This window comes from Pseudophryne corroboree, chromosome 5 (assembly GCF_028390025.1).
Source record: "Pseudophryne corroboree isolate aPseCor3 chromosome 5, aPseCor3.hap2, whole genome shotgun sequence".
Taxonomy (NCBI): Eukaryota; Metazoa; Chordata; class Amphibia; order Anura; family Myobatrachidae; genus Pseudophryne; species Pseudophryne corroboree.
Window position 1 is genome coordinate 237,375,619 of NC_086448.1, and position 27,097 is coordinate 237,402,715.

The 27,097-nt window shown below is 41.2% G+C and overlaps 1 protein-coding gene across 3 annotated transcripts in view; it reads left to right on the forward strand.

Moving 5' to 3' along the window:
* The window catches only part of KCNH8 (potassium voltage-gated channel subfamily H member 8), a 667,193-nt gene that overhangs the window by 383,617 nt on the left and 256,479 nt on the right, over positions 1-27,097 (forward strand). For all 3 annotated transcript variants that reach the window (XM_063922193.1, XM_063922191.1, XM_063922192.1), the window contains exon 3: positions 5,403-5,534. In XM_063922193.1, the coding sequence (XP_063778263.1) occupies positions 5,403-5,534 (132 nt within the window). The remainder of the gene's footprint in view (positions 1-5,402; positions 5,535-27,097) is intronic.

Sequence of the window (27,097 nt, forward strand, 5' to 3'; positions counted from 1 at the left end):
GAGTCACAGGCGGTAGCCATTTCAATTGAGTCTGCCCTGCTACAGAATTGTATGTGTACCGTATGGTGCATAGAACCTTAACAGTACAACCGCTCCTGCAGCTTTGCCCTGGTTTATGTGAATAACTCCCTCCCTGTCTACTGCATGACCTGTGCAGGCTCCCAGGGGGGAAGGGCGATGGGCTAGCGGCAGGCGGTGGAAAATACCGTTCTTTTGAAATGCAAGTACTGTATAAGTCCGAGTCCCCAGTATGTTCTTCTAGTGTACTAATTAGCACGAACAGCTTGTAATGTACAGTGGCAAGTTTAATCTTTCTATGTATAATGGAGAGATAAAAGCTCCTCCCTAAGTTCCTAGATGCCAAATCACCGTCCTAAGTATCTCTGTACAGTATGTACTACTAGTGTACTATTTAGCACGAACAGCTTTTAACTGGATGCCAAATCACCGTACTTAGTATCTCTGTACAGTATGTTCTATTAGGGTACTAATTAGCATGAACAGCTTGTAATGTACAGCGGCAAGTTTAATCTTTTTATGTAGTGGTTGACCTGCCCCGAAAGCCAAGAGTCTCCTCTTTTAAATGGTACCAGTCCCGAGTCTGGAGAGAGATAAAAGCTCCTCAGTAAGTTCCTGGATGCCAAATCACCGTTCTTCATCTCTGTACAGTATGTTCTATTAGGGTTCTAATTAGCTGTTCATGCTAATTAGTACCCTAATAGACAATACTATACACAGAACCTAAGGACGGTGATTTGGCAACCAGGAACTTAGGGAGGAGCTTTTATCTCTCTATATTATACATAGAAAGATTAAACTATCCACTGTACGTTACAAGCTGTTCGTGCTAATTAGTACACTAGTAGAACATACTGTAAAGAGATACTACGGACAGTGATTTGGCATCCAGGAACTTAGGGAGGAGCTTTTATCTCTCTCCATTGTAATCTTTCTAAGTATAATGGAGAGAGATAAAAGCTCCTCCCTAAGTGACTGGATACCAAATCACTGTCCGTAGTATCTCTGTACAGTTTGTTCTACTAGTGTACTAATTAGCATGAGCAGCTTGTAACGTACAGTGGCAGGTTTGTTCTTTCTATGTATAATGTAGAGAGATAAAAGCTCCTCCCTAAGTTCCTGGTTGCCAAATCATCGTCCTTAGTATCTCTGTATAGTATTTTCTATTAGGGTACTAATTAGCGCGAACAGCTAATTAGTACCCTAATAGAAAATACTGTACAGAGATACTAAGTACGGTGATTTGGCATCCAGGAACTTACTGAGGAGCTTTTATCTCTCTCCATTATACATAGAAAGATTAAACTTGCCGCTGTATGTTACAAGCTGTTCGTGCTAATTAGTACCCTAATAGAACATACTGTACAGAGATACTAAGTACGGTGATTTGGCATCCAGTTAAAAGCTGTTCGTGCTAATCAGTACACTAGTAGAACATACTGTACATAGATACTTAGGATGGTGATTTGGCATCTAGGAACTTAGGGAGGAGCTTTTATCTCTCCATTATACATAGATTAAACTTGCCACTGTACGTTACAAGCTGTTCGTGCTAAATAGTACACTAGTAGAACATAGAGTACAGCGATACTAAGGACGATAATTTGGCACCCGGGAATTTAGGGAGGAGCTTTTATCTCTCCATTATACTTAGAAAGATTACAATGGAGAGAGATTAAAGCTCCTCCCTAAATTTGTGGATGCCAAATCACTGTACTTAGTATCTCTGTACAGTATGTTCTACTAGTGTACTAATTAGCACAAACAGCTTGTAACATACAGTGGAAAGTGTAATTTTTCTAAGTATAATGGAGAGAGATAAAAACTCCTCCCTATGTTCCTGTATGTCAAATTACCATGCTTAGCATTTCTGTACAGTATTTCCTATCTAGCCAGAAACCCTGCATCCTATGCAAGCTAGGCGGACAACTGGAGGGGACCTGATACACGGTTGCTTCCTGTTTCCCTTTCCAATGTCACATAAACTAGTGGTTGGTCTGCCCCGAAAGCCAAGAGTCTTATCTTTTGTATGGTACCAGTCCTGAGTCTCTGGGACACCCAGAACCAGAGATATCAGTACGCAAATTGGACCCATTTTCCCATAGACTATAATGGGCCCATTAATTCAGACCCACCATGGGTTCCGACGCTTGCCATGAGCCTTATAGGGGTCACAGAAACTTGGGGTTGATACCCTCCGGCAGCTAATTGTCTCCCCTTCCATACCAACCTAGCGATGAAGGCTCCCACCTCCCATGCTGAGAGTCCCAGGTTTGAGTCCCAAAGTGCCAACCTTTTTTTTTTTAAATATATATGTTCCCGTGACATTCACTTTATTATTATTTTTTCTTTGTTATACATTCAATGGAAGGGTGCACACAGGTTTCACATAAATCAGAGTGGGTGGGGGATTTTCCTACATATCCATAGTATACTGTTGCACATGTCTTGTAACCTGATCGGAACTCCCTCCCTGTCTACTGCATGTACTTTGAAGGCTCCCAGGGGGGAAGGGGAAAGTGGGATGGGGGTAGGGCGAGGCAGTGGAAAATACCGTGTACAAAGAAAAGGCATAATCAATACCATGGGGAACTTTACGGTGTATCGTTATGTGCATAGACCTCGCTTATCCCTATCACCCCTGTGTATTTCAGCTAGGGGATTCTGACGCTCCTTCAGCATTACCCCGTAGCCTGCAAAACCTATGCTGTTGCTCGCTCCATAGCTGAGTGCTGCCACAAGGCAGGGGTTCACGTGCCTCGGACATTTTGTCACTTTGCGATGCGATGGGGTCCGGTGTATCGTTATGTGCATAGACCTCGCTTATCCCTATCGCCCCTGTGTATTTTAGCTAGGTGGATGCTAACGCTTCTTCAGCATTGCCCCTTAGCCTGCAAAATCTGTGCTGTTACTTGCTCCATAGCCAAGTGCCTCCATGGAGCTAGGAGTCACAGGCGGTAGCCATTTCAATTGAGTCTGCCCTGCTATAGAATTGTATGTGTACCGTACGGTGCATAGAACCTTGACAGTAGAAACTCTCCTGCAGCTTTGCCCTGCTTTATGTAAAACTTGTGTTTTGTCAGTTTTCTATGCGATCGAGCCCGGTGTAACGTAATGTGCATAGACCTCGCTTATCTCTATCGCCCCTGTGTATTTTGGCTAGGGGATTGTGACGCTCCTTCAGCATTGCCCCGTAGCCTGCAAAACTTATGCCATCTCTCACTCCATATCCGAGCGCTGCATGCCACGTGGTGGGGGTTCAGGGGCGGCGGCCATTTTGCCAGTGTGCTGTGCGATTGAGTCCGGTGTACCGTAATGTGCATAGATCTCGCTTATTCCTATCGCCCCTGTGTATTTTATCTAGGGGATCATGACGCTCCTTCAGCATTGCCCCATAGCCTGCAAAATCTGGACTGTTTTGTGCGCCGTAGCCTAGGGCCTCCGTGGGGCAAGGAGTCATAGGTGGTAGCCATTTCTATTGAGTCTGCCCTGCTACAGAATTGTATGTGTACTGTACGGTGCATAGAACCTTAACAGTAGAACCGCTCCTGCAGCTTTGCCCTGGTTTATGTGAATAAAAAAATAATAAAGTGTCTGGAAAAAACTAACATGCATTCGTACTTTAGAAATCGAACTCGGGACTCTGAGTATAGGAAGCGGAACACTTCACCACTTCGCCGCAGACAGATGAATAAATCCATTGGTTTTGATTATGCTGTAATGGCTATGGGATTAGGACGCTAACATACTGTACAAAATTCCTAATCTCAAGAGGCAATAGTGAACTTCTAACACGTCCATTTGCGACAGTGTACACTACTGGTTTTATGTTGTTTTGTCTGCGGGACTTGGACGCTCACATATTCATAAAGTACTGTAGATGGATCATATACTGTATGCTGTACTATTTGCATCTGTACCGTATATACTGTATTAAATAATGCAACATAATGAGTATTTACTATATTAAATAGTGCAGCATAATGAGTATTTACTGTATGCAGCGTAATGAGACGCTTAGTAAAGTAGTCCTTATTATATATTTCAGTATTGTATTTTATGGGAGACCACACGCATGCGCAGTGGTGATTGTAAAAGGCGACATCTGGTGGATGATCGCAGGTATTACACGTAAAGGTAACGCCAAATGCTCTGTCTACCTCCGTGCGATTAGGTACGCCTCTCTGTGACTAGGCGCGCCTCCCTACGCCCCGGTACGCTGAGTATGCTCGATCGGGACAAACGCCTCAGCCAGTCAAGATAAAGGTGGCTACATCTGTATATAGATAACAAGCATAACTTTACATTTGGGTGGGGTTCATTTCTGTTGCCCTCTCCGCACTCCTACAATACATGAGTTATCTAAGAGAGAAGTATGAAGTATGTATCACAGGGTAACATATCCCTACCATGGGGAATTTGAGGGTGAACTGCATGTTTGCTACATGGGCAACTTGAAATACTAAGCAATTCTAGAAATGGACACTGTATGTTCAGGCTGAAAAAATATTCAAGAAGATAAGTGTCCATAAACCACTGATATGGATATCCCGAATATGTCACAATTATTTCTACTGCTATGATTACTCATAATAATAATGCTAATAATAATAATAATAATAATAATAATAATAATATAGGGCATATTGAACCAGACCTCTATGGTGTGTAATTGTTGTAAAGATGCTAGCACTTTATGTATTGTTGTTTTATTACTTTTATTACTTCAGTATAATAAATAGTATACTAATGTTTTTGGTGTGGGTTGGGTGCATTAAACACTGTGCAAAGTGTTCCTTATGGTGTCAAGGCATCTTGTAAAACTTTAGTACAAAGACTGTATGTGCTAGAACATTGTATCATTTAGTGCAGTTCTATTTAAAGAGTCACATTTGCTTCTGCTTTCTGATTTAGTTACACGGATATACTGCACATTAGGTCTTCTGCAGCAGGATGATGAGCTGGAGACAACTTTCTAATTAATCCAGAGAAAGAAATACACTGTAAATAACAAACTGTAGATGTCACATTCAACTCAATGGGAAATATTCCATTAAAATAAGAAAGTTATGATCAATAAGAGGTTCAAAGTAAAAGTGTAATTTAGAAGTAATAAGAAGCTTCATTAAGGCATTTTAATGATCCCAGTAGATAAATTTTGCATTTAAATCAGTGCTTTGCTTCCACAAAGAGGAGCACTGCTAAGCTCCATCGGATGAGACAAGCAGATTTGCATTTACTGAACAGCTGTGGTTTCTCGACTACTGACCTTTCCAATAAGATTTGGTTGAAATTACATTAGTTGCAGCTCTAGATTTGTACTTTTTTTTTTTTTTGCTTCAACCCTGTACTTGCATTATATGTACTGTTTTCTATACTTCTAGGTACTTCATTCTGGTGCCTATTGGACATAGTTCCCATAAAGAATGAAAAAGGTGACGTGGTCCTTTTTTTGGCTTCATTTAAAGACATTACTGATACAAAAGTGAAGATTGCCCAGGAAGATAAAAAAGAAGGTATGTCTAAAATTCATTTTACCCATTAATGGCACTTTTATTAGAATGTGCAAGGTTCTATTGTGCGGTATGATAAATGATTGACATAAGACAATAATCACATAAATCATACCAGGCAAAATCTAACTATCGTAACCACTTGCAGATGATCATAGTAGGCCTGACACTAGCATTCATCAGTGCATTTCTCTCTTCAGATAACCACACATGTCAGTTAGTTTGGATGAATTATGAAAGTGATACTGAAATATATTTTAGTGAACCTGGGAACCCAAGTATCATGTTGCCATTGTTCTAGGGTCCTGCATATCAGTGTACCTTTTTCTGGGGTTCCCAGTTTGGATCCACAAAAAGGACTATTTCCAATACAACTTATACTGTACTATTTAGTGTTTGGCATAACAGAACCCCAGAACAAATTACAGAACCACATTTGGGTCCAGAGGGCATCCATCAAATTACATCCATGTCGATAATTCCAGTATACAAATGCCATGAACTGATGATGTTCTCAAAGAGATTTGCTGCACGGTTTATGTTGAATGTCTGGTCTGTGCAATTTGGAAAAACATACTGTATGTGTGGCCAAATGAAATAGATCTGGATAGAACAAAGTTGCAGATTTTAAAGGACCTTAGATTGTTTTTGTCACACCTGTAGTGGCAAACTCTGGATTTTTAGAGGGGGGTTTACAAATTCAATCCACAATTTCCCACTCTGCGAAACATTGGAGCAAGTGCGGGAGTCTGGGGGAGCGGTAGAAGAACCTAGTAACGACTGTGGACATTAATGTAAACATTGGTCTTTTTAAACATTGGATACTCTATGGAATACAGTATTACTAGTTAACACTGTAGATGGTCTATAATATAGGCTGTATCAAACATATTTACATACTATAAATAAGATAAGTGGTCAAGAAAAGGTTAAACCATAATAAATACACAAACATAATAGAACCAGTACTGCACTTTCTAAGCACAGATTCTGCCACCTCATAGCAAGGCTCCTGTCTCTTCTTCCTGTTAGATACTCTCTGGTCCAGTGTACTGATTGTGGACTCAGATCCACACACAGCAAACTTATTAGAAGAAGCACCTACCACTGGGCATTGGCAGCATCTCTGCTATGTCCCTTAAATTGCATGATGTGGTGGCAGCTATAGTAATCCTATTACATATAGTACCATTGCTATTGTTCTTATAATTTGTGCCTCTTTCCAAGATAAGGGAGGTTTCCAGGAAACCAGAAACCCCCCTTGCATTTGCCTATGACCTGGTCTGTTTCTCTGTAGTGAAGACAAAAGTTAAATAGTAAATCCATTTAAAATGCAAAATCTTTACCTTTACCTTTATACATATAGAAGAGTATATACAATCCCATGACATAAAACCATTGCACAGTCATGAACAATCTGACATGCTTAAAAAAACATTGCTCAGTCATGAAAAATCTGACCTTTTTATCCTCTTAACTGCGGAAGATGTGTGGGGCTTATCCTCCGCATATAAATCCAGACTGCTGAACGCAAGCTCCACTCATCCCCTAAAGTGAAGGGCAGTGCACCCTCAAAAATTAAACGACCTTGTTCCCACCAGTCCAGGAGACTGGTGGGGACTCCCTGCAACTTCCAGCACCATCATCAGCAGTGGCAGCACTGTTTAATATAAGAAAAGCAGTGGAGAGAGAGACTTCAAGTCTATCTCTTCCATAATTTAATGTAGAAAAATGGCTAAGTTCATTTCAAGGAGGCGTGTCCCTCATTTGAAATGGTGCACACAAACTGACTTATATTTGGTGATCACACTGATCACCAGACATTAACTACCTGCACTACAGTAAAATAATGTACTCTAGGCATGAAGGAGGGTCTCCCCGGACCTGGCTACAAATAGTTAGGGGGCACCAATTTTCAAATGTTAGGGTCCTCAGTACTTATTTCCTGGTGATCACCGGACAATGTTAACCCAATTACAGTAAATGTATGTTTTCCATAATGAGTGGGAGGGCACTAGGTGCCCTATCACCACCATATTGTCAGCTGCAACTGGGTGGACACCGATAATTCAAAGATGGGAGTCTCCATTTTCAAATTGTGTAGAACATTAAAATCTATTGTCTGGTGATCACATGTGATCTCCAGACAATATTACCCTAAACTACTGAAAATAGACTAGGGAATAGGAAGCATATCCACAGCAACAGAAGATAATTCAGATCAAAACCAATTAAACATAAGCAGAGAGAAGAACATAGCTAGGAACAGAAAAAGCACAAACAAAACTCTAAAAGCTATGTGTACAAATGCTAGGAGCTTAGGAAATAAAATCCCAGAACTAATTGCAGTAATAACAAGGGATGATCTAGATATTGTGGCAGTTACAGTGTCATGGTGCAATAAAAATCATGACTGGGACATAGCTATACCAGGATATACATTATTTAGGAAGGACATAATTGGAAAAATCACAGGAGGGGTAGCAATGTATGTAAAAAAAAAGCATAAATACTACTTTAATACAAAGTATTGAAGAAAAAAACTGAGGCCCTTTTGGTGACCATAGAAACAGGGGAGAAGTATATTATTAGTACTGGCATGATATACAGGTCACCAGGGCAGGAAGAGGATTTGGACAATAACCTATTGCAGGACATAACTAAAATGGCATTAAAAGGAGAGGTAATAATCATGGGAGACTTTAATCTTCCTGATGTAAATTGGGAGGTGTCTGTTGCTAATTCCATTAGAAGGAGGGACAGTTTTGTCATGCTCGGCGTAAGTTGGGGTTCCGACAACCGAGTTTTGGCTGAAGGGATAGCTACCTGTGAGGAGAGTAAACGAGGTGGCTGAATGTAATTCCTCCTCATGGGCAGGAGGCCAAACTAATTGTTAACGTTGGCTGGAGGGCGTAAAGGAAAAGGAAGACTCTGTAGGAAGGTAACTGTAGTTTTAATGCATAACAGACCGTACACGAATATTGGAGAAATTGACAAAACTGGAAGAATCAGAGTCTATGGTTAAATGACTTGAAGAGTGAAGCTGAAGAACTCCGGTAAAGAAGAACTGAAGACTGTGATTAAAAGACGAGGCTGAAGAATTTGGACTTTGAATAAATGAAGACTTGTGATTTGTGATTGAAAGATGAGGCTGAAGAACTTGGACTTTGAAGAAATTAAGACTTGTTATTTGTGATTGAAAGACGAGGCTGAAGAACTTGGACTATGAGGAAATGAAGAAGTCTGCGAGAACTGCCGTTAGCACCTGGAGCTCCTCTACGACCTGGGACACCGTGAGCGCTTCCATGAGTGGTGACGGACTTAGACAGCAGGACTGCAGAAGCGTTTAGGTAACCGGTAGATGAGAGCAACCAGGACCAGGGCACCAGAAGTAACCTGGGAGCACAGAGCTGGAGAACCTTTCACAAGGAGGTAACTTGAAGCACTGGCAATCTCCCTCTGGGCCAGCCCCCTTTTGTAAGGGGAGAACATGCAGGATTGGCTGGAAACAGAATGGGAACTTAATTGGTAATGCTCTGATCTCCAACATGGCTGCCCCCAGCACAGGAGACATACTCAGCTGTTAGCACACAGCTTTAGCCAGCTTCTGACTCTGACACACTATACTGTGTCACACTAGAGGACCTTACCGCAGCGATCCCCGCCGCAGCACCCGGCTCTCCAGACCCCCGCCCCCGGCCCTTGGCAGCCGCACATCCTTCCAGGAGGACCCGCCACCAGCAGCTACCTGCCACCGCAACCATGCCAACCAGCAGGACGGCAACCCCCAGGAGCACCCGCCGGAGGTAAGACTCCAGAGCCTGACAAGTTTAGATTCCCTTCAGGGACCATCCCTCCACCAATTGGTGAGGGAGCCCGTACAAAAAGATGCAATATTAGACCTAATACTTACAAATGGAGACAGAATATCGGACATAAAAGTGGGTGAAAACCTGGGATCCAGTGATCATCAAGCAGTATGGTTCAGAATAAAGACAGAGACTGACTCACCCCGTACAAAAACAAAGGTGTTGGATTTTAGGAAGGCTGATTTTGTAGGGATGGGAAATTGTGTAAGCGATTTTTTGGCAGAGTGGAGGAACTTGGAAGCAGTGCAGGAGAGGTGGGAAACATTAAAAAGTGCAAAATTAAAGGCAACAGACCTTTGTATCAAAATTATTAGGAAAAACACAAGGAAAAGGAAGCCGTTGTGGTTTGCGAAAGAAGTAGCAAATATTGGGGCTAATTCCAAGTTGATCGCAGCAGGATTTTTGTTAGCAATTGGGCAAAACCATGTGCACTGCAGGGGAGGCAGATATAACATGTGCAGAGAGAGTTAGATTTGGGTGGGGTGTATCTGCAATCTAATTTGTAGTGTAAAATAAAGCAGCCAGTATTTACCCTGCACAGAAACAATATAACCCACCCAAATCTAACTCTCTCTGCACATGTTATATCTGCCTGCCCTGCAGTGCACATGGTTTTGCCCAATTGCTATCAAAAATCCTGCTGCGATCAACTTGGAATTACCCCCATTGTGAAAGCAAAAAGGATGGCTTTTAGGAAATATAAGCAGACACAAAATAATAGAGACAAAGAGATATATCTTATTAGACAGAAGGAGACTAAGAAAGTAATCAGATATGCAAAGGCACAAGCTGAGGAGAAATGGCCCAGTCAGTGGGTAAAGGAAACTTTTTTTTAGGTATATAAGCGAAAAGGAGAAAAACAAAAGGCGGAATAATAAAACTAAAGACAGAGAGTTAGGTTTATAGGGGGTAATTCTGAGTTGATTGCAGCAGGAACTTTATTAGCAGTTGGGCAAAACCATGTGCACTGCAGGGGGGCAGATATAACATGTGCAGAGAGAGTTAAGGGGGGTACTCACGGAGAGATCCATGCTTAAAATCTAAGCAATCTGACTAGATTGCTTAGATTTTAAGCATGGATCACTCGTGTGTAGCCCCTACAGCGATAGCGATGCGCAGCCCCGCGCATCGCTATCGCTTGTGCTAGATTGGCCTGCCGTGCAGGCCAATCTAGCATGCCGCTCATTTCACCTGCTGGGTGAAATGAGCGCCCCCCCAATCTCCCCCTGCATGCTCAGCACAGATCGCGCTGTGCTGAGCGGCGGGAGAGATGTGTGCTGAGCGGTTTGCTCAGCACACATCTCTCCCGTATATAGGGCCCCTTAGATTTGGGTGTGGTGTGTTCAATCTGCAGTCTAAATTGCAGTGTAAAAATAAAGCAGTCAGTATTTACCCTGCACAGAAACAAAATAACCCACCCAAATCTAACCGTCTCTGCACATGTTATATCTGCCTCCCCTGCAGTGCACATGGTTTTGGCCAACTGCTAACAAAGTTCCTGCTGCGATCAACTCAGAATTACCCCCATATTTACTAAGATTCGTAATTGTAGGGATTTGGAAGGAGATTAAATACGAATGACATAGAATGTGTGAATTTGCAACTTTTTGAATTTTTTATGCCTCATTTACTATGCTGTCATATTCTGCATTTTCGTGTTTGCCGATGTCGATGTCATTCGTAATTTCGGCCAGTGTTTAACGGGAGTTATTAGTAAAACACTCTTGTGGTTGCCACCACTTAACCTCGCTGGTTATGCTTAGAAGGGAGGACCCCACGCAAAATTTTTTCAGGATTTTTAAAACTTTCACACCCCTTCCCACTGATAAACATGCATGGATCTCACTGATCCATGCATGCCTATCAGAACACGGTAAAAAAAAAAGCAGGTCTATTTGAAAACTGCTTTTTTTTACAATTTGTATTTTTTCACGGCAGTGTTTGGCTATTGCCGGCAGTGATTGTAAATTCAAATTTTTAGTAAATTGCCGAGTTGTATAAAATAACAGGTGTGTTTGACCGATGGTGTATTCATTCGTATTTTTTTCTTTGACTAAAAAGCAAATGCCCTCATCACTGCCGAGATTTGAGTTTAGTAAATTCCCGAGATGACACTTTGATGAATAAACACCAACTTGGTCAAAATCGGGAGCTTAGTAAATATACCCCTGGGAGTCTTGTTGAGGGAGACAATGTAATAGCAGATCATCTTAATAATTATTTTTGCTCAGTATTCACTACTGAAAGAGAGAAGGGGCCACAGTTAAGTTGCAGGGATATTCAGGAAAATGAAACAAGTACATTTACTGAGGAGAAGGTCCTAACAGAACTCTCAAAGCTGAAAGTGGACAAATCTATGGAGCCAGATGGGATACATCCAAGGATACTAAAAGAACTTAAAGAGGTGCTGGTAGCACCATTGACATAATGATGGATAAAGGTGGAGCAGTGGATATAGCTTATCTAGACTTTAGTAAGGCTGTTGACACTGTTCCACATCGCAGACTGCTAAATAAACTTGGAAGCTTGGGATTGGATACTAGGATTATTGAATGGATAAGATCTTGGTTGCAGGATAGAAAACAGAGAGTTGTGGTAAATGGAGTGCATTCACAGGAGGGAAATGTTACCAGTGGAGTACCCCAGTGATCTGTACTTGGACCAGTGCTTTTTAATATCTTTATTTGTGACATTGCAAATGGCATTAAAGGGAAAGTATGCATTTTTGCAGATGACACAAAGGTATGCAACAAGGTAGACACACCAGGTGGAGTAAAACAAATGATTGAGGATCAAGGTAGACTAGAGGAATGGTCAGTAGTGTGGCATTTACAGTTTAATGCCAAGAAATGTAAAGTCATGCACTTGGGTCTCAAAAATCCAAAGGCTAAATATAGTATTAATGGCACTATACTGGAAACTACTGAGTGGGAAAGGGATCTAGGAGACACTATTTCAGGTGACTTAAAGGCAGGTAAGCAATGTAACAGCAATGAGGAAGGCTAGTCAGATGCTTTGCTGCATTGGGACAGGAATCAGCAGCAGAAAGAAAGAATAATGCCACTGTATAGGTCATTGGTACGGCCTCATCTAGAATATTGTGTTCAATTCTGGAGGCCATATCTTCAAAAGGATATTAATACATTAGAGACTGTACAAAGAAGGGCAACTAAAATGGTGCATGGCTTACATCACAAAACATACCCAGAAAGACTAAGAAATCTCAATATGTATAGTTTGGAGAAGAGAAGGGAAAAGGGAAACATAATAGAAACTTTCAAATATATCAAAGCTTTTAACAAAGTCCAGGTGGGGAACATTCTCCAAATGAAGAGAAGCAATACTACATGAGGACATGCACTGAGACTGGGGGGGTTCAGGGGAAATTTGAGGAAAAATAACAGTGCATCTCTAGTAAGAAACATGTGAATTGTGCCTGTTTTAAAGGAGCTGATCTACTCTAAGAGCCACTAGGACTGTCCAACCATTTGCCAGCTCAACACCCCTTAACCCTGTATACCTTCCTAATTGTGACTATTTTACCCGAGGTAAACTTAATCCAGTTCAAATGCTTAACACTATACTGAACAAGCCCAAAGCACCATGGAAAGTAAAGGACTGCATCTGATCACCAAATTGCCCCGGGTAAACAATTAGTACACCAACGTGCACCAGTCTGATTATACTGAGTGGGGATAGCTAACGTTAATCATATTGTTTCTGCAAATGTGCTTCCCTGTAATATCTTCAGTTCTTCAATGTAACATGTTCTTAATAGAGTATATGTCACCGACCTAGGCTGGGGGTGTTGTGAACTCGGGGGTTCTCCCGATGGTAGTGGAGAGGAACCACAGGTGGGTCGGAACAGGGATGGCTTAATATAGGTCTTCCTCATACAGGACTCTGACAGTAAAGCTTGGTGAAAATATTAAAGAACTTTTTTGCAGGAAGAGAGCAACACAATGTCACATAGCAGAGAAGGAACGTATGGGAAATGTCCAGGCCTATAGGAGAACTTGTAAGCAATGCTAAGGATTCCAGGAAAAGAAGTACTTGTGAGTGTTGGTACAAGATAATAATGACTGAAGAACTTGTAAGTGATGTTTTTAAAGATACTGGTGATTTGAAGAGCTGGTGAACGGTGATTAAAGACTCTGATGATTTGGAACACTTGTGAGTGGTGATTAAAGACACTGATGATTTGTATGACTTGAGAGCGGTGACTGAAGATACTGATGTTTTATAGAACTTGAGAGCGGTGGTTAAAGACACTGATGATTTGTAGAACTTGAGAACGGTGGTTAAAGACACTGATGATTTGTATGACTTGAGAGCGGTGATTAAAGACACTGACGATTTGTAGAACTTGAGAGCGGTGATTAAAGACACTGATGATTTGTATTACTTGAGAGCGGTGATTAGAGACACTGATGATTTGTAGAACTTGAGAACGGTGGTTAAAGACACTGATGATTTGTAGAACTTGAGAGCGGCGTTTAGCCCGCAGCACACGCTGACTCCAAGAAGCAATGGTGACTGGATTGCAGGGGAACACACCAGCCGCAGTATACGCTGAACTGTGCAGCAACTGGCACCTGGAAGTGCAGGAGACACTGGGGTACGACTGCAGAGAGATTCGTCAGGAACAGGAGCACTGGCATCCACGTCAGGGGAAAAGACGATACTCAGGCGCAGAGGCTCTGCCCGGCGTCTGACTTTGAATCTCGCGCCTCCGCTGGATTGGTGGAACAGTCTGATGACATCACCTGCTCCCCGCCCACGTGATGCCGGGTGTCATGGCGGCACCCCTGCCCCGGGGAACCGCCGGGAGCCGCGCCTACCTGACGCCGGAGCCCGTGGACCACCGAAGGCGGAGGCCGCAACACAGACCAGCAGGCACGCAGGGGTAAGCGCGGTGAACGCCGCCTATGGCATGTGACAGTATAAGGCAGTAGGAGGTAAGTGAATTCACGAACCTATATGGTTGGTTACATGTATCTGTTTTTGGACATTTATACTGTAGCAAAATTGTATCAACTGTATTTGTAAATGGTTATTTACTCTACCACCAGTGTAAAAGCTTGATGTTTTGTGTTGAGATTTGTGTGCATTAATAACCTTTAAACCTTGGTTAACAGTTAATCCAATCTCTTTATAAATAAATACATATTTTACAACTAAATTTCACCTTGGGTAACAATTGAGTAGGGAAGAGATACACCGAATACCCTTTCAGACAAGCAAGGTAGGAGTAGTAAGCCACCACTAAGATCCCTACCGATCATTCCTGTACATTACATATATTTTAATTTTGGGGTGGCATTTCTGTGTGTGGGCAGAGCTTTAGGAGGGGATGAATGCCTAGCAGCCATTTTAGCTCTTTGCATTTATGCTCTGTGGCTAGTTTGGTGTGGTTTATTCCCCCCGAATCCTGGTACATTGCTAGATTGTTGTGCTTTGTTTTTTGGCTTGCCTTAACAAAGTGTCTTTACTTCTTCTTGAGATGGATCCTTTTCAGAATCTGTGGTGCTGCAGTGCCATGCGGCCTCTAAAAATTGCTGGGCAGTGATAATGACCTATAATCAGTGGTGGCCAGTGCACACATCAGTGGAGCAGTGGGTTTAATACATTTGTGGGGCAGTGGGACACATTGGTGGGGCAGTGTGAACTTCAGTGGGGCATTTGCATTGGTGGGGCTGTGGCGCAGTAGCAGTGCAGTGTCTTTAAAAAAACATTGGTTGGGCAGTGGGGCATATTGGTGGGGCAATGGGACACATTGTTGGGGCAGTGTGAACTTGGAGCTGCTGACAGCGTTGTACTTCTGCACTGGTCTTCAAAGTGCTGTGTAAAATGGAGCCTGGTAGGGTCCTGGGAGTGGCTTCAAAGTTCCAGATATTTAAAAATTGGTCAAATTGCTCATATTGGACTTTATTTGCTGCATACACACATGCCAATATGAGCGATTTCACCAGCGATGCGCTGAAGATTAAGCTGCAGGCATGGATGACTACGAAACGCTTCAAATGAGCACGGGTGCACTCATCGTTCATCGTTCGTTTGTAAATGTGGATGCCTCTTAAGACTGGGTACACACTTGAGCAATAGAATGGCTAGCCGCCCAATGTGCTGGCTGATCCAACAATTTAGTAAGTGTTATGCACATATGATATTGTGCATACCCACATACTGTACCAGCCAGCCATACAGACTGACAGATGTTCCAATATACTGTATCTGCAAGATATATTGGTTATGGCTGTGCTGCAGGGCTGACATGATACTGTATATCTGTGAACAATGCCATCCACAGACATATCTTCTGTACACATCCCTCGATGCACTGTGCGATATGTCACTCACCAGTTGAACCAACAACATATAACATAGTATGTAGCTAGCATAACACATCAATTATTTAACTTCATTATCTGATTTGTAATTTTATGTATGATCCAGTACACACCACTTCCTCTAATGTGGCTTCTGCATTTTATTTCTATCTGTAAATGTGTGAGATCCAATCTTTATCCAATCTTTGAATTGTGTCCGTACTTAGGTTTTGAATGCATTGTTATCGGGAAGATCTAGTGGTTAAAATATCTTTGTTAATCCACCAGGTATTATCACCAATGAAGCAAAAACTTTCTCACACAAATTTTTCACAGATGCTAGTAAGGGGTCCATTTATTATAGGTTCCTAGACCTGATAATTATAAATTTTAATCACTAATATTTGCTAACACCCAGATGTAACATTAAACACATCTAGAGATCAGTGATCACTTTACTTTGAGCTGTGGTTTCCTTGCTGCCCTCTGCACATGCATGATCTTCAGACCAAGGGGTTGAGTATGAAAGTCATAATGTTAACATTCCTCATATTGCTGTGAGAATGCCAACATAGTCATAATGTTGACATTGACCATGTCAACATTCATCATGTAGACAGTGATGAAATCTCGACATGTTAGAATGTCGACATTTCTTCCTGTTGGCAGAGTAGTGACTAACCTTCTTTTGTCAGATACAGCAGCTCCATCATCATCTTCCAAGTGCCAATGGCAATGTGACCCAGGGCTTGTGCAAAGTTTCTCGATACCCTAGTCAAAACCTCAGTCTGCTGCCCCCAAACCATACACTAGTACCCACTTTCCGGCCTCTCAGGTGAGGTAGCGTCTTAGAAGTTCATAGAAGTTCAACAGCGCCTCCTGCATTAATGCATCTTTCAGAGTTATCATTCATTTTGTGATAAGCAGACTCATGGCTGAAACCCAGAAAGCTCCGATATCTACTGCTGAGCCCACATCATACATCCTGGGATGCTTACAATTGCAGCTATCCCCCCGAAAATGTTAATTTTGTGATTTCACACCAAAAATTGTTTCATCAATATGTCCCTAAATGTGAGTGCATTTAGTTCATAATTAGCTGTTCTACCCTTTCTTTGCACGGGAGTTTCTGATTTTCAAGGTTGTACATATACAGTAAGTGAGTGTTAAAAATTTGGTAAATCTATAGAGATGTACATTTGAGATGCCTTAATGTAAGTTAATATTAATCCATGGTTCTTGGCATTACCTGAGGAGCACCCGTAGCAGATACGGTAAAAAGTGACAGGACTATTTTTGTAGTTTATTAAATTCTACTCACTGGAGGTGCAATCCAAATTTTGATTCAGTTGTCCATTTGGGCATTATCGTTCACGCAACACAAGTCATGCATCGGTAATGATGTCATTATGTCAACCCCCTTTTCATTCCCTTAGGGGAGGTTTATAAAATTTCTGATTGCGTAGTTTTCCTATTTCCCACTTGAAGAATACCTATGTTAAATTTCAGCTTCCTAACATATTGGGAAGTAAGAGAATTAGTGATGAGTGAGTGAGTGAGTGAGTGAGTGAGTGAGTGAGTAAGGGCTTTCACATTTATACAGTATATATAGATCCTTTACTTAGTTCCAGATTTCAGGAAGCCATTCTTTTATTACAGCTGTGTACATCCAGTCTCTGTCATTTGCCCAAATTTTGATATCTCTTGGAAAGTCGTTTCTTGGGAGAGTTTTACATTTGAATAGTCCTCTCCCACTTTGGTTTATTACCCACTTCTCAATATTGTCTTGTAATTGTGGCCAGTCTGCTACTCCATTTTGAAATAAAATACAAATAGCAGTGTTATGCTGGTAACTAACTTACATGCAATTAGCATACAAAGTAGAATAGTTAAATTACATGTAATTGATACACACAAATAATATATAAAAAATTCTTACAAATTTAGTGAAACTTTGTTAAATATATAGGTGCATGTAGCAAAACATAAGAATAATTAAAACCAGTTAAATCAACTTCACTGAAACAGATGAATATATATATTCATCAGTCCCCAAATAGATGTGCAAATAAATTGCCTGTCCCTATTGGTATCTCCAATATAGTCACAGTCAATAGTTTGTATTAAGACACCCATATTGAGTGTAAGCTTCCAGTAGGTATATATTTACCAAGAACGTACACCGCTAGAGGAGTGCACCCTAAAGCAGAAGTCCTGTGTAGCTGGAGCTCTCAGATGCATATGGTGAAAGGGATTAATCTAAAGGGAAGATGCTCAAATGTCCAAAAAGGCTTGTATGATTTGTGAATAGGAGGCTGGTCCAGTCAGGTATCTTGGGGTCTTTTGAAAAATAAAAGATGGTGAAGAAGAAAAGTCATGACACATTTCGCTGTCCCCATGTGACAGTTTTATCAAAGGTAAAGGTAACCTTTGTACCCAGTGTCAGACTGGGGCATGATAGGCCCAGTGGGGAATGCAGTGGTAGGGGCCCATGTATATCAGTGTGACCAGTCTCTAGAAGGTGTGTGGCCAGCCACCACACTGGCTTGCCTAACCATTAATGAGGGCATGGGCTGGGCCCCTTAATAAAAAAAAATATATATATATATATTAAATACCACTTGTGCATGCATGATAATGTACCAGATTAATAACAGTAAAGCACTGTAGAGAATACACCATCGTACTGTGCATTATAATGTAACATATGTATAATTCAAATGCACAGTCTGGAACCTGATCCCTAAAGGATGATATGGGCCTCACTCAGTGGGGCCCACCGGGGGGTTGCCCCTCTGGGCCAGTTCAACCCTGTTTGTACCATCATATCAGGGCCGTAACTAGGGGGGGGGGGCCCTAAGTGGGCATGCACCCTGGGTGCAGGATTTGAGGGGGCACTGAGGAGTTACAGTGCAGTGCGTGCTGCTCCAGTGAGACAGCAGACGGCTCCCGGGCCAGTGTCTCTGACCCACCTGTCTGCCCGTAGCTGGCTCCGACGCTGTGCGGGGTGATCTCCAGTACCTGGGATCTCTCCTATGCTGGCTACTGTCTTAAACTCTCTTCTTTGCCATGCAGTGCTGCGACTAGCGTGCGGTGCACCGTACAAGCTATAGAAGCGAGCTGTTGGTGCTGTGTTTTTCAGCAGGCTATGGTCTCGGCTGCCTGCCCAGCACCAACCGATAACAAGTTGCAGGCTACACCCCATTGAGAGTACACACTGCCCCAGGCTTACGCTTCTTATTCTTAACAGGTGCAGTCACCAATGTTACAGAAATCAAAGGTCCACTTTGCTAGCTATCCACTTGATAAGTGGAAACTTAGAGCCTGGACAACCTTCAAATCTCATTGAGTATCACTTCAGCAGCTTTGTGGTGAGTTTAAAGACAGACTTTATTATCGGCACTGTGCTCCCAGTTAGCAGTTTCAACCTCCGCTTTGCCTCCCAGATGGGAGGATTTGGTGTAGCTTATAGGGGATGTAGTTCATTGATGTATGTAGTATAGTAATGTATTGCAGTATATAGGGGCATGTAGTGCACTGATGTGGTGTAGTATATAAGGGGATGTAGTGTAGTGATATAGTTCAGCATGTAGTGGATGTAGTATAGTAGTGCAGTGGGTAGGGGAATGTAGTGCAGTGATGAAGTTTCATGATATACTGTAGTGCTGTGATATAGTGCAATGTATGGGGACACAGAGGAGCATGTATTTGAACATGCTGCTGGAGGTGCATGTCCAATAGTATCCCGTTTTTTTTTAAAAATTTTATAATCTAATTAGTTTAGTCTGACCTTTTTTTTTGTTTTATTTGGGGGGGGGGGGGTCGCGCCAAATTACTGCCTTGCCCCTGGTGCCGAAAATCCTAGTTTCAGCCCTGATCATAATATATACAACTATCTAGAGAATATTGAATCATGCCCATCGATCCCTATCATAAAATAAATACATTTAACACTTTTAATTCTATGCATGCTATTTATAATGTTATGTATAGTGCTTACATTTTTACACTTATTTGATTTGAGTGTAGATGTAGATACTTATAATTTCAACACGCATACATCTATATCGTACAAGAGTAGAAATATTTACCTTTATGCTGACAAGAGCAAAAGTGTAATACAGGTTGAGAATCCCTTATCCAAAATGCTTGGGACCAGAGGTATTTTGGATATCAGATTTTTCTGTATTTTGGAATAATTGCATACCATAATGAGATATCATGGTGATGGGACCTAAATCTAAGCACAGAATGCATTTATGTTACATATACACCTTATACACACAGCCGGAAAGGTAATTTTAGCCAATATTTTTTGCAACTTTGTGCATTGAACAAAGTGTATCTACATTAATTCATTTATGTTTCATATACACCTTATACACACAGCCTGAAGGTCATTTAATACAATATTTTTAATAACTGTGTGTATTAAACAAAGTTTGTGTACATTGAGCCATCAAAAAACAAAGGTTTCACTATCTCACTCTCATGCAAAAAAGTCCGTATTTCGGAATATTTGGATATGGGATACTCAACCTGTATTAACATTTATAGTAATACATTTATATTTTTCATATTGCATATTAAAACATAGTAATATTCCTATATACAATCTATGCAAGAGAGTTTACCAACACTGACAGAACTTAAAACAATGTTGTGTGTTTTTAATTAGCTGAGTGGGTGTAATATTTCTTACAGTGCTGACTGTAGTGAATGCTGTTTATAACAAGGATCTTTTAAAAAAAGAGACTAGCGGCACAGCAGGAGTTTGTTCTGCAGAATAGAAAGTAGTCGGAGAGAAAAATGAAATAAAAACTTTCACAAATATATTTTTAGAATTAAAACGAACTCCTATATGAATGCCTTATGTTATGGGAATTGGATTTCCATCACTAAGTAAAAGAGAAATATATATAGTAGGTTATTACTTTTATTTTATTTTTAGTATCTCAGGAAGATATTATACTTTTTCTTTTTATCTAAAATGTCAGCGTAAGGTCAGTCAGCATAATCTTGTTCTAACAAGGGTTTGAACGGAAGTGAAGATGAAAACTGTAGTGGCTGTTTCTCATGCAATTTACTTCTTCATACATCCAAGGGTGCTATCTCTAAATTGTTTCCGCTCTGTTAAGTATTGTGCTAAACGAGTACTAGAATTATAAATACATTTATATAATTTCTTTTAAAAATCATAGTAAGATGTTCTGACTGAGCTCATTAGGTGAATGAACAATTGTCAAACCGAAATGAGGATAGCAGATTCCCAGAACTTCTGCCCACTTAGAATCTTCGCTTTAAATTACGACACTTATGTGAGAAAATAATATGCATTTAAATTCATTCATTTTAAGATATTTAACTTTTTTCAAAATCCATATAATTACCAGATTTCCTGCTCATGCCATTTAAGGTCTTATTCAGAATTGCAAGTAAACTGTCACAAATCATGCATCCGCAAAAGTGTATATTTGCTATCTATGGAGAGTTGGTGACATACAAAAATTTGGGGACGTGGCTTTTTCTCCTTGGCTACAGCTCCCCCCCCTTGTTGTACTTGGGTCTGATGTGGCTGGAATGTGTGCATGATTGCTGGTTTACAGTGAGTTCTGAAATCGCAGTACACAATCCAAATTAATTGCGGTTATGGGTTAGGTAGTACAGATGATAAGTACTCAAGCAGCTTGGATCACGTGAAATGCAGGCACAAGGCGCAGAGGGCAATTTTTTTTTTTAATGGCACCACTTAAAAATATGTACACAGGCTTCCCTTTCCGCAAATGATTATGAAACATTATTTGTGAGCACTGCAGTGTAAAGTCATTGATTAGAAACTGGGTTTTTGGAGTTTAGTTTCTGCAGTTTTTATGTGTTCCTGCAGTATTATTAGTATTTTAAAAATGAAGTTCTGAACACAATAAGAATATTTTCATTCTATAGAGATTAATTGAAATTATCACTTATCTTTTTTCAGCTATACTATTACTGCTGTTGTTATTTCTATGTATCTAATGTGACGAGACAGAGAAAATCTGATTTTTCCACCATGTTCAGAAACCCTAAATTATATGAAAACACATTCACATGCCAGATGCCGAGAATTTTTATTCAAATTTTAAAGACTTACTGTATATAGCTAGATCTGCTTCTTCTTATTCTACTGTTCACAAGTAGTTTGATGCAAATTGGAAAATTCATGCTACTACTCAGTCCATTTCTGGGGTATCTTTTGATTATTTTATGCAGTCCACACCTCTCAGGTTTGCTATTCTCCTGCTGATTTTGTTTTGTATCTGTTCTAAATTTCTCTGCTGACTCTCTCTGTTGATAATAGAACTTATTTAGAGGAGGTGGAGAACTCCATTAAATCCTTCCTTGGAGGTAAGGCATCTGGGGTTGATGACCTTCCCATTGAACTGTAAAAGGTGCACGTAGGCTTTTTTGTACTTTAAATGTTTGTGTTATTTGCTGCATTGTTTTATGCTGGTTCCCTGCCCTCTTTATATGTCTTTATTATCTACTGACATTAAAATTCTCATCAAAAACTTATCCATGTGTCTGAATAATGTGGTCTAAGAAATTATCCACCCAGATCAGACAGACTTTATGCCAGGGAAATCCACTTCCATTAATCTCCAACATTATATACTTATTTACAACTTAGTAATGTGGGTAGGGAAGGAGGATGCCTTGATTACGTCTTTGAATGCAGTCAAGGCATTTGATTTTATTGAATGGACATTTTTATAGGCTGCACTTTCTAGGAGCAGAATTTACTTGTTGAATGACAACTTTTACACCTCTTCTGCTGCTAGGAACTGTGTTACAGTTAATATTTACCCTGGGTAGGGAGAAATCTGTAGTCTTACCTGTTGTTACTATTTTTTCTATACTATCTGAAATTATACATAGTATATCAGTTTCATGTTATTTTGTTTGCAGAATCCAAGTATACCGTCAGAAATTTGATATTACGTAATGTTTTTGAGATATTTTGAAATTTTGAAATGCAAAAATTAAAGTAATTACAGTAAGGGCTTGGCAAGACTCCCTTCTGCCTGCGCTATGGGAAACACATCCTGCCCAGGCTCTTTATCCTCTATGTCATCAGAATTCCCCTCCTCATATTAGTCATTCCTAAGTCATTCCTAAGGCAGAATCATCCTCTTGGTGCTGCATGAAATGTTGCTTTCTGGCTCATGTCCCACTATATCACAAAGATGTGTGCAAAGAGAGAAAACTATGCTGCTCGAGAAATAAACTGTCAAGTACACTCCATTGGTTGAGCCACGTAAAATCATTTTACTTCAGCCTGGCATTAAGTTGGGCCTAAAGAAGAATTTTGTGAAGGGACTGGATACAGAAGTCCAGGGTCCCAGCTATCTGAAGGAAAAATTTCCAAAGTTAAGCAAAGCTAACAGATGGCATATTTGTTGTCCTCTGAATAAGCAAATTGCTTAGAGATTAAATATTTACCGCTAAATGTCAGGAATTGGTTCAGAACAACCCCCCCCCCCATCATCTTTAATGACTAATTAGGTCCTTAGAAGTTTTTAATGATTTTATTTTGGCCAATAATTACACAATTTTGGGGTGAAAAAATGCAAAATGCAGGAAATTTTCACCTATACTATAACACAAGCAAGAATTATCACACTAATGCTGATTTTGCTTTTTCTAATTGAATTGCACGATAAAAGGGAGTGTGCATACTGTCGACAAGCAGAATTATCATGGGCTAGGTGTGTCAAGTAAATGATTGTTAATTTGTTATCATGGCTAATTGAATTACCCCCTATATATCTGTTAACATGCAGTTTCAGATTACTTAGTTTAGGGATAAATCTTGATCCTGCCAGAAGCTTACCCTTTCAGTTACAGATGGATTGAACTTGATAAAGATGATTATTCAACCCACATTTCTGTATGTTCTGCAGAATTCCCCACTCATTTTCTCTAAGATTTCTTGATGTATGATCTAATTTGTTTAGAGCAATAAATGAGTCCATATTGTTTACAAAACACTTTGAATGATAGGGGTCTGGCCCTACGTATTAGATTGTATTTGATGAGCAACTTGTGCACTTGAAGGACATAGTGTCAGCATTGGTAGGGAGATGGGCACTTATTCAGCAAACTTGACTGCACATTACCCATTACAATTTATACTGTTTGAGTATCCGCTTGCATGTTGTTACCCCATATTGGTACAGACGAGCAGGGTCTGGCTGTTGGCAATGGGGCTTCTGGAATGTGCTGCTATTGATCCTTTCTCAACATTGTGGGTTAACACTGCTTTAACTGTGTCCTTTAGAGGGAAGATTTCAGTAACTGTCCTGAGAATTGTCACCATAGGTCAGTTATATTAGGAGGGTGTCATGCACTTCTTTCTTCAACTTGGTTCAGAATTTAGTCTCCCTAATAATTCAGGTTGAATATCCCATATCCAAAATGCTTTGGACCAGAAGTATTTTGGATATCAGATTTTTCAGTATTTTGGAATAATTGCATACCATAGTAAGATATTATGGAGATGGGACCCAAGTCTAAGCACAGAATGCATGCATGTTTTATATACACCTTATACACACAGCCTGAAGGTAATTTTAGCCAATAGTTTTAATAACTTTGTGCATTAAACAAAGTTTCTGTACATACACACAATTCATTTATGTTTCATATATACCTTATACACACAGCCTGAAGGACATTTAATACAATATTTCTGCAGTGGGGTACACTGTGTTCCACAGGAAATACATTGAGGTGTAGAGTTGGATCTTGATCCAGAGGCACCAACAGGCTAAAGCTTTGACTTTTCCCAGGATGCATTGCATTGCATCCTATATAACCCCGCCTAACTGGATAACTGGAGCTCAGTTTATAAGTTGGTGCCTGCATAGCAGGTTACCTAATAGGGGGGCTGCGCTAGGCAGCCCTGAAAAGAGCTTTTTAGAAGACTTCAAGGGCCGCAGCACTTTCAATGTCAGTCTGACATGCTGTGCTGCGGCTCTATCACCTACCCAGCAACGTTGGATACTCCCGTGGCCGGGATCTCTGGTACTTGCAGCAGAGGCGCACCGGTTCACAGGCACACCACCGCTGCCGCTCTCCAGGATCGCGTGCCTGCACATCAGGGAGGAGGTAAGAGGGTCCCACAGGTGGGACCCGCTAGTAAATTGTGGTCCAGTTGTGGTCCCAGGAGACGGACCATGCCGCTGGCATGGACACTGTACTTCACAGGGACCCCACTATATCCATCAGGGCAGGAAGCACAGGTCGGATTTTAATAAATCCATTTTACATAGGCTCCACAGTACCCGGTGGTGAGGATCAGCATAGGGGATAAGACGCTGACCTATAGCCCCTTCCCCAGCTCCGGGCACCATCTACTGCTGGTGATCCCGCCCTGGAGCTGCATTTCACTCTCCCTCACTCCCTGACAGAGATTTGGCGCCATCTTTACACAAGTAGCTGCGGCAGATCTCCGGGACTGCAGGGCATTGTCTCCTCTGTAAATCCGCCTGCCTCATCAGCGCTGTGATTTTACAGGCACTTTAGAATTATACATGTAATTTTAGACAGCGTTAGTTAAGAACAAGTGTACTTCTACCTGAATATTTAGTACAAGTATTCTGAGATATACATCCAGTATCTACTGTGCATTGTTATATCTACATATATATATATATATATATATATATATACACTGCTCAAAAAAATAAAGGGAACACTAAAATAACACATCCTAGATCTGAATGAATGAAATATTCTTATTAAATACTTTGTTCTTTACATAGTTGAATGTGCTGACAACAAAATCACACAAAAATTATCAATGGAAATCAAATTTATTAACCCATGGAGGTCTGGATTTGGAGTCACCCTAATATTAAAGTGGAAAAACACACTACAGGCTGATCCAACTTTGATGTAATGTCCTTAAAACAAAACAAAATGAGGCTCAGTAGTGTGTGTGGCCTTCACGTGCCTGTATGACCTCCCTACAATCCACACAAGTGGCTCAGGTAGTGCAGCTCATCCAAAATGGCACATCAATGCGAGCTGTGGCAAGAAGATTTTCTGTGTCTGTCAGCGTAGTGTCAAGAGCATGGAGGCGCTACCAGGAGACAGGCCAGTACATCAGGAGATGTGGAGGAGGCCGTAGGAGGGCAACAACCCAGCAGCAGAACCGCTACCTCCACCTTTGTGAAAGGAGGAACAGGAGGAACACTGCCAGAGCCCTGCAAAATTGACATCCAGCAAGCCACAAATGTGCATGTGTCTACTCAAATGATCAGAAACAGACTCCATGAGGGTGGTATGAGGGCCCGACGTCCACAGGTGGGGGTTGTGCTTACAGCCCAACACCATGCAGGACGTTTGGCATTTGCCAGAGAACACCAAGATTAGCAAATTCGCCACTGGCGCCCTGTGCTCTTCACAGATGAAAGCAGGTTCTCACTGAGCACATGTGACAGATGTGACAGAGTATGGAGACGCAAAGGAGAACGTTCTGCTGCCTGCAACATTCTCCAGCATGACCGGTTTGGCAGTGGGTCAGTAATGTTGTGGGGTGGCATTTCTTTGGGGGGCCGCACAGCCCTCCATGTGCTCGCCAAAGGTAGCCTGACTGCCATTAGGTACCGAGATGAGATCCTCAGACCCCTTGTGAGACCATATGCTGGTGCGGTTGGCCCTGGGTTCCTCCTAATGCAAGACAATGCTAGACCTTATGTGGCTGGAGTGTGTCAGCAGTTCCTGCAAGATGAAGGCATTGATGCTATGGACTGGCCCGCCCATTCCCCAGACCTGAATCCAATTGAGCACATCTGGGACATCATGTCTCGCTCCATCCACCAAAGCCACGTTGCACCACAGACTGTCCAGGAGTTGGCGGATGCTTTAGTCCAGGTCTGGGAGGAGATCCCTCAGGAGACCATCCGCCACCTCATCAGGAGCATGCCCAGGCATTGTAGGGAGGTCATACAGGCACGTGGAGGCCACACACACTACTGAGCCTCATTTTGACTTGTTTTAAGGACATTTCATCAAAGTTGGATCAGCCTGTAGTGTGTTTTTCCACTTTAATATTGAGAGTGACTCCAAATCCAGACCTCCATGGGTTAATAAATTTGATTTCCATTGATAATTTTTGTGTGATTTTGTTGTCAGCACATTCAACTATGTAAAGAACAAAGTATTTAATAAGAATATTTCATTCATTCAGATCTAGGATGTGTTATTTTAGTGTTCCCTTTATTTTTTTGAGCAGTGTATATATATATATATATATATATATAATGTAGTTTTACTTGTCCTGTGCAGTTTTATTGTTTATCTGAAATAATTTCTGCATTGTACC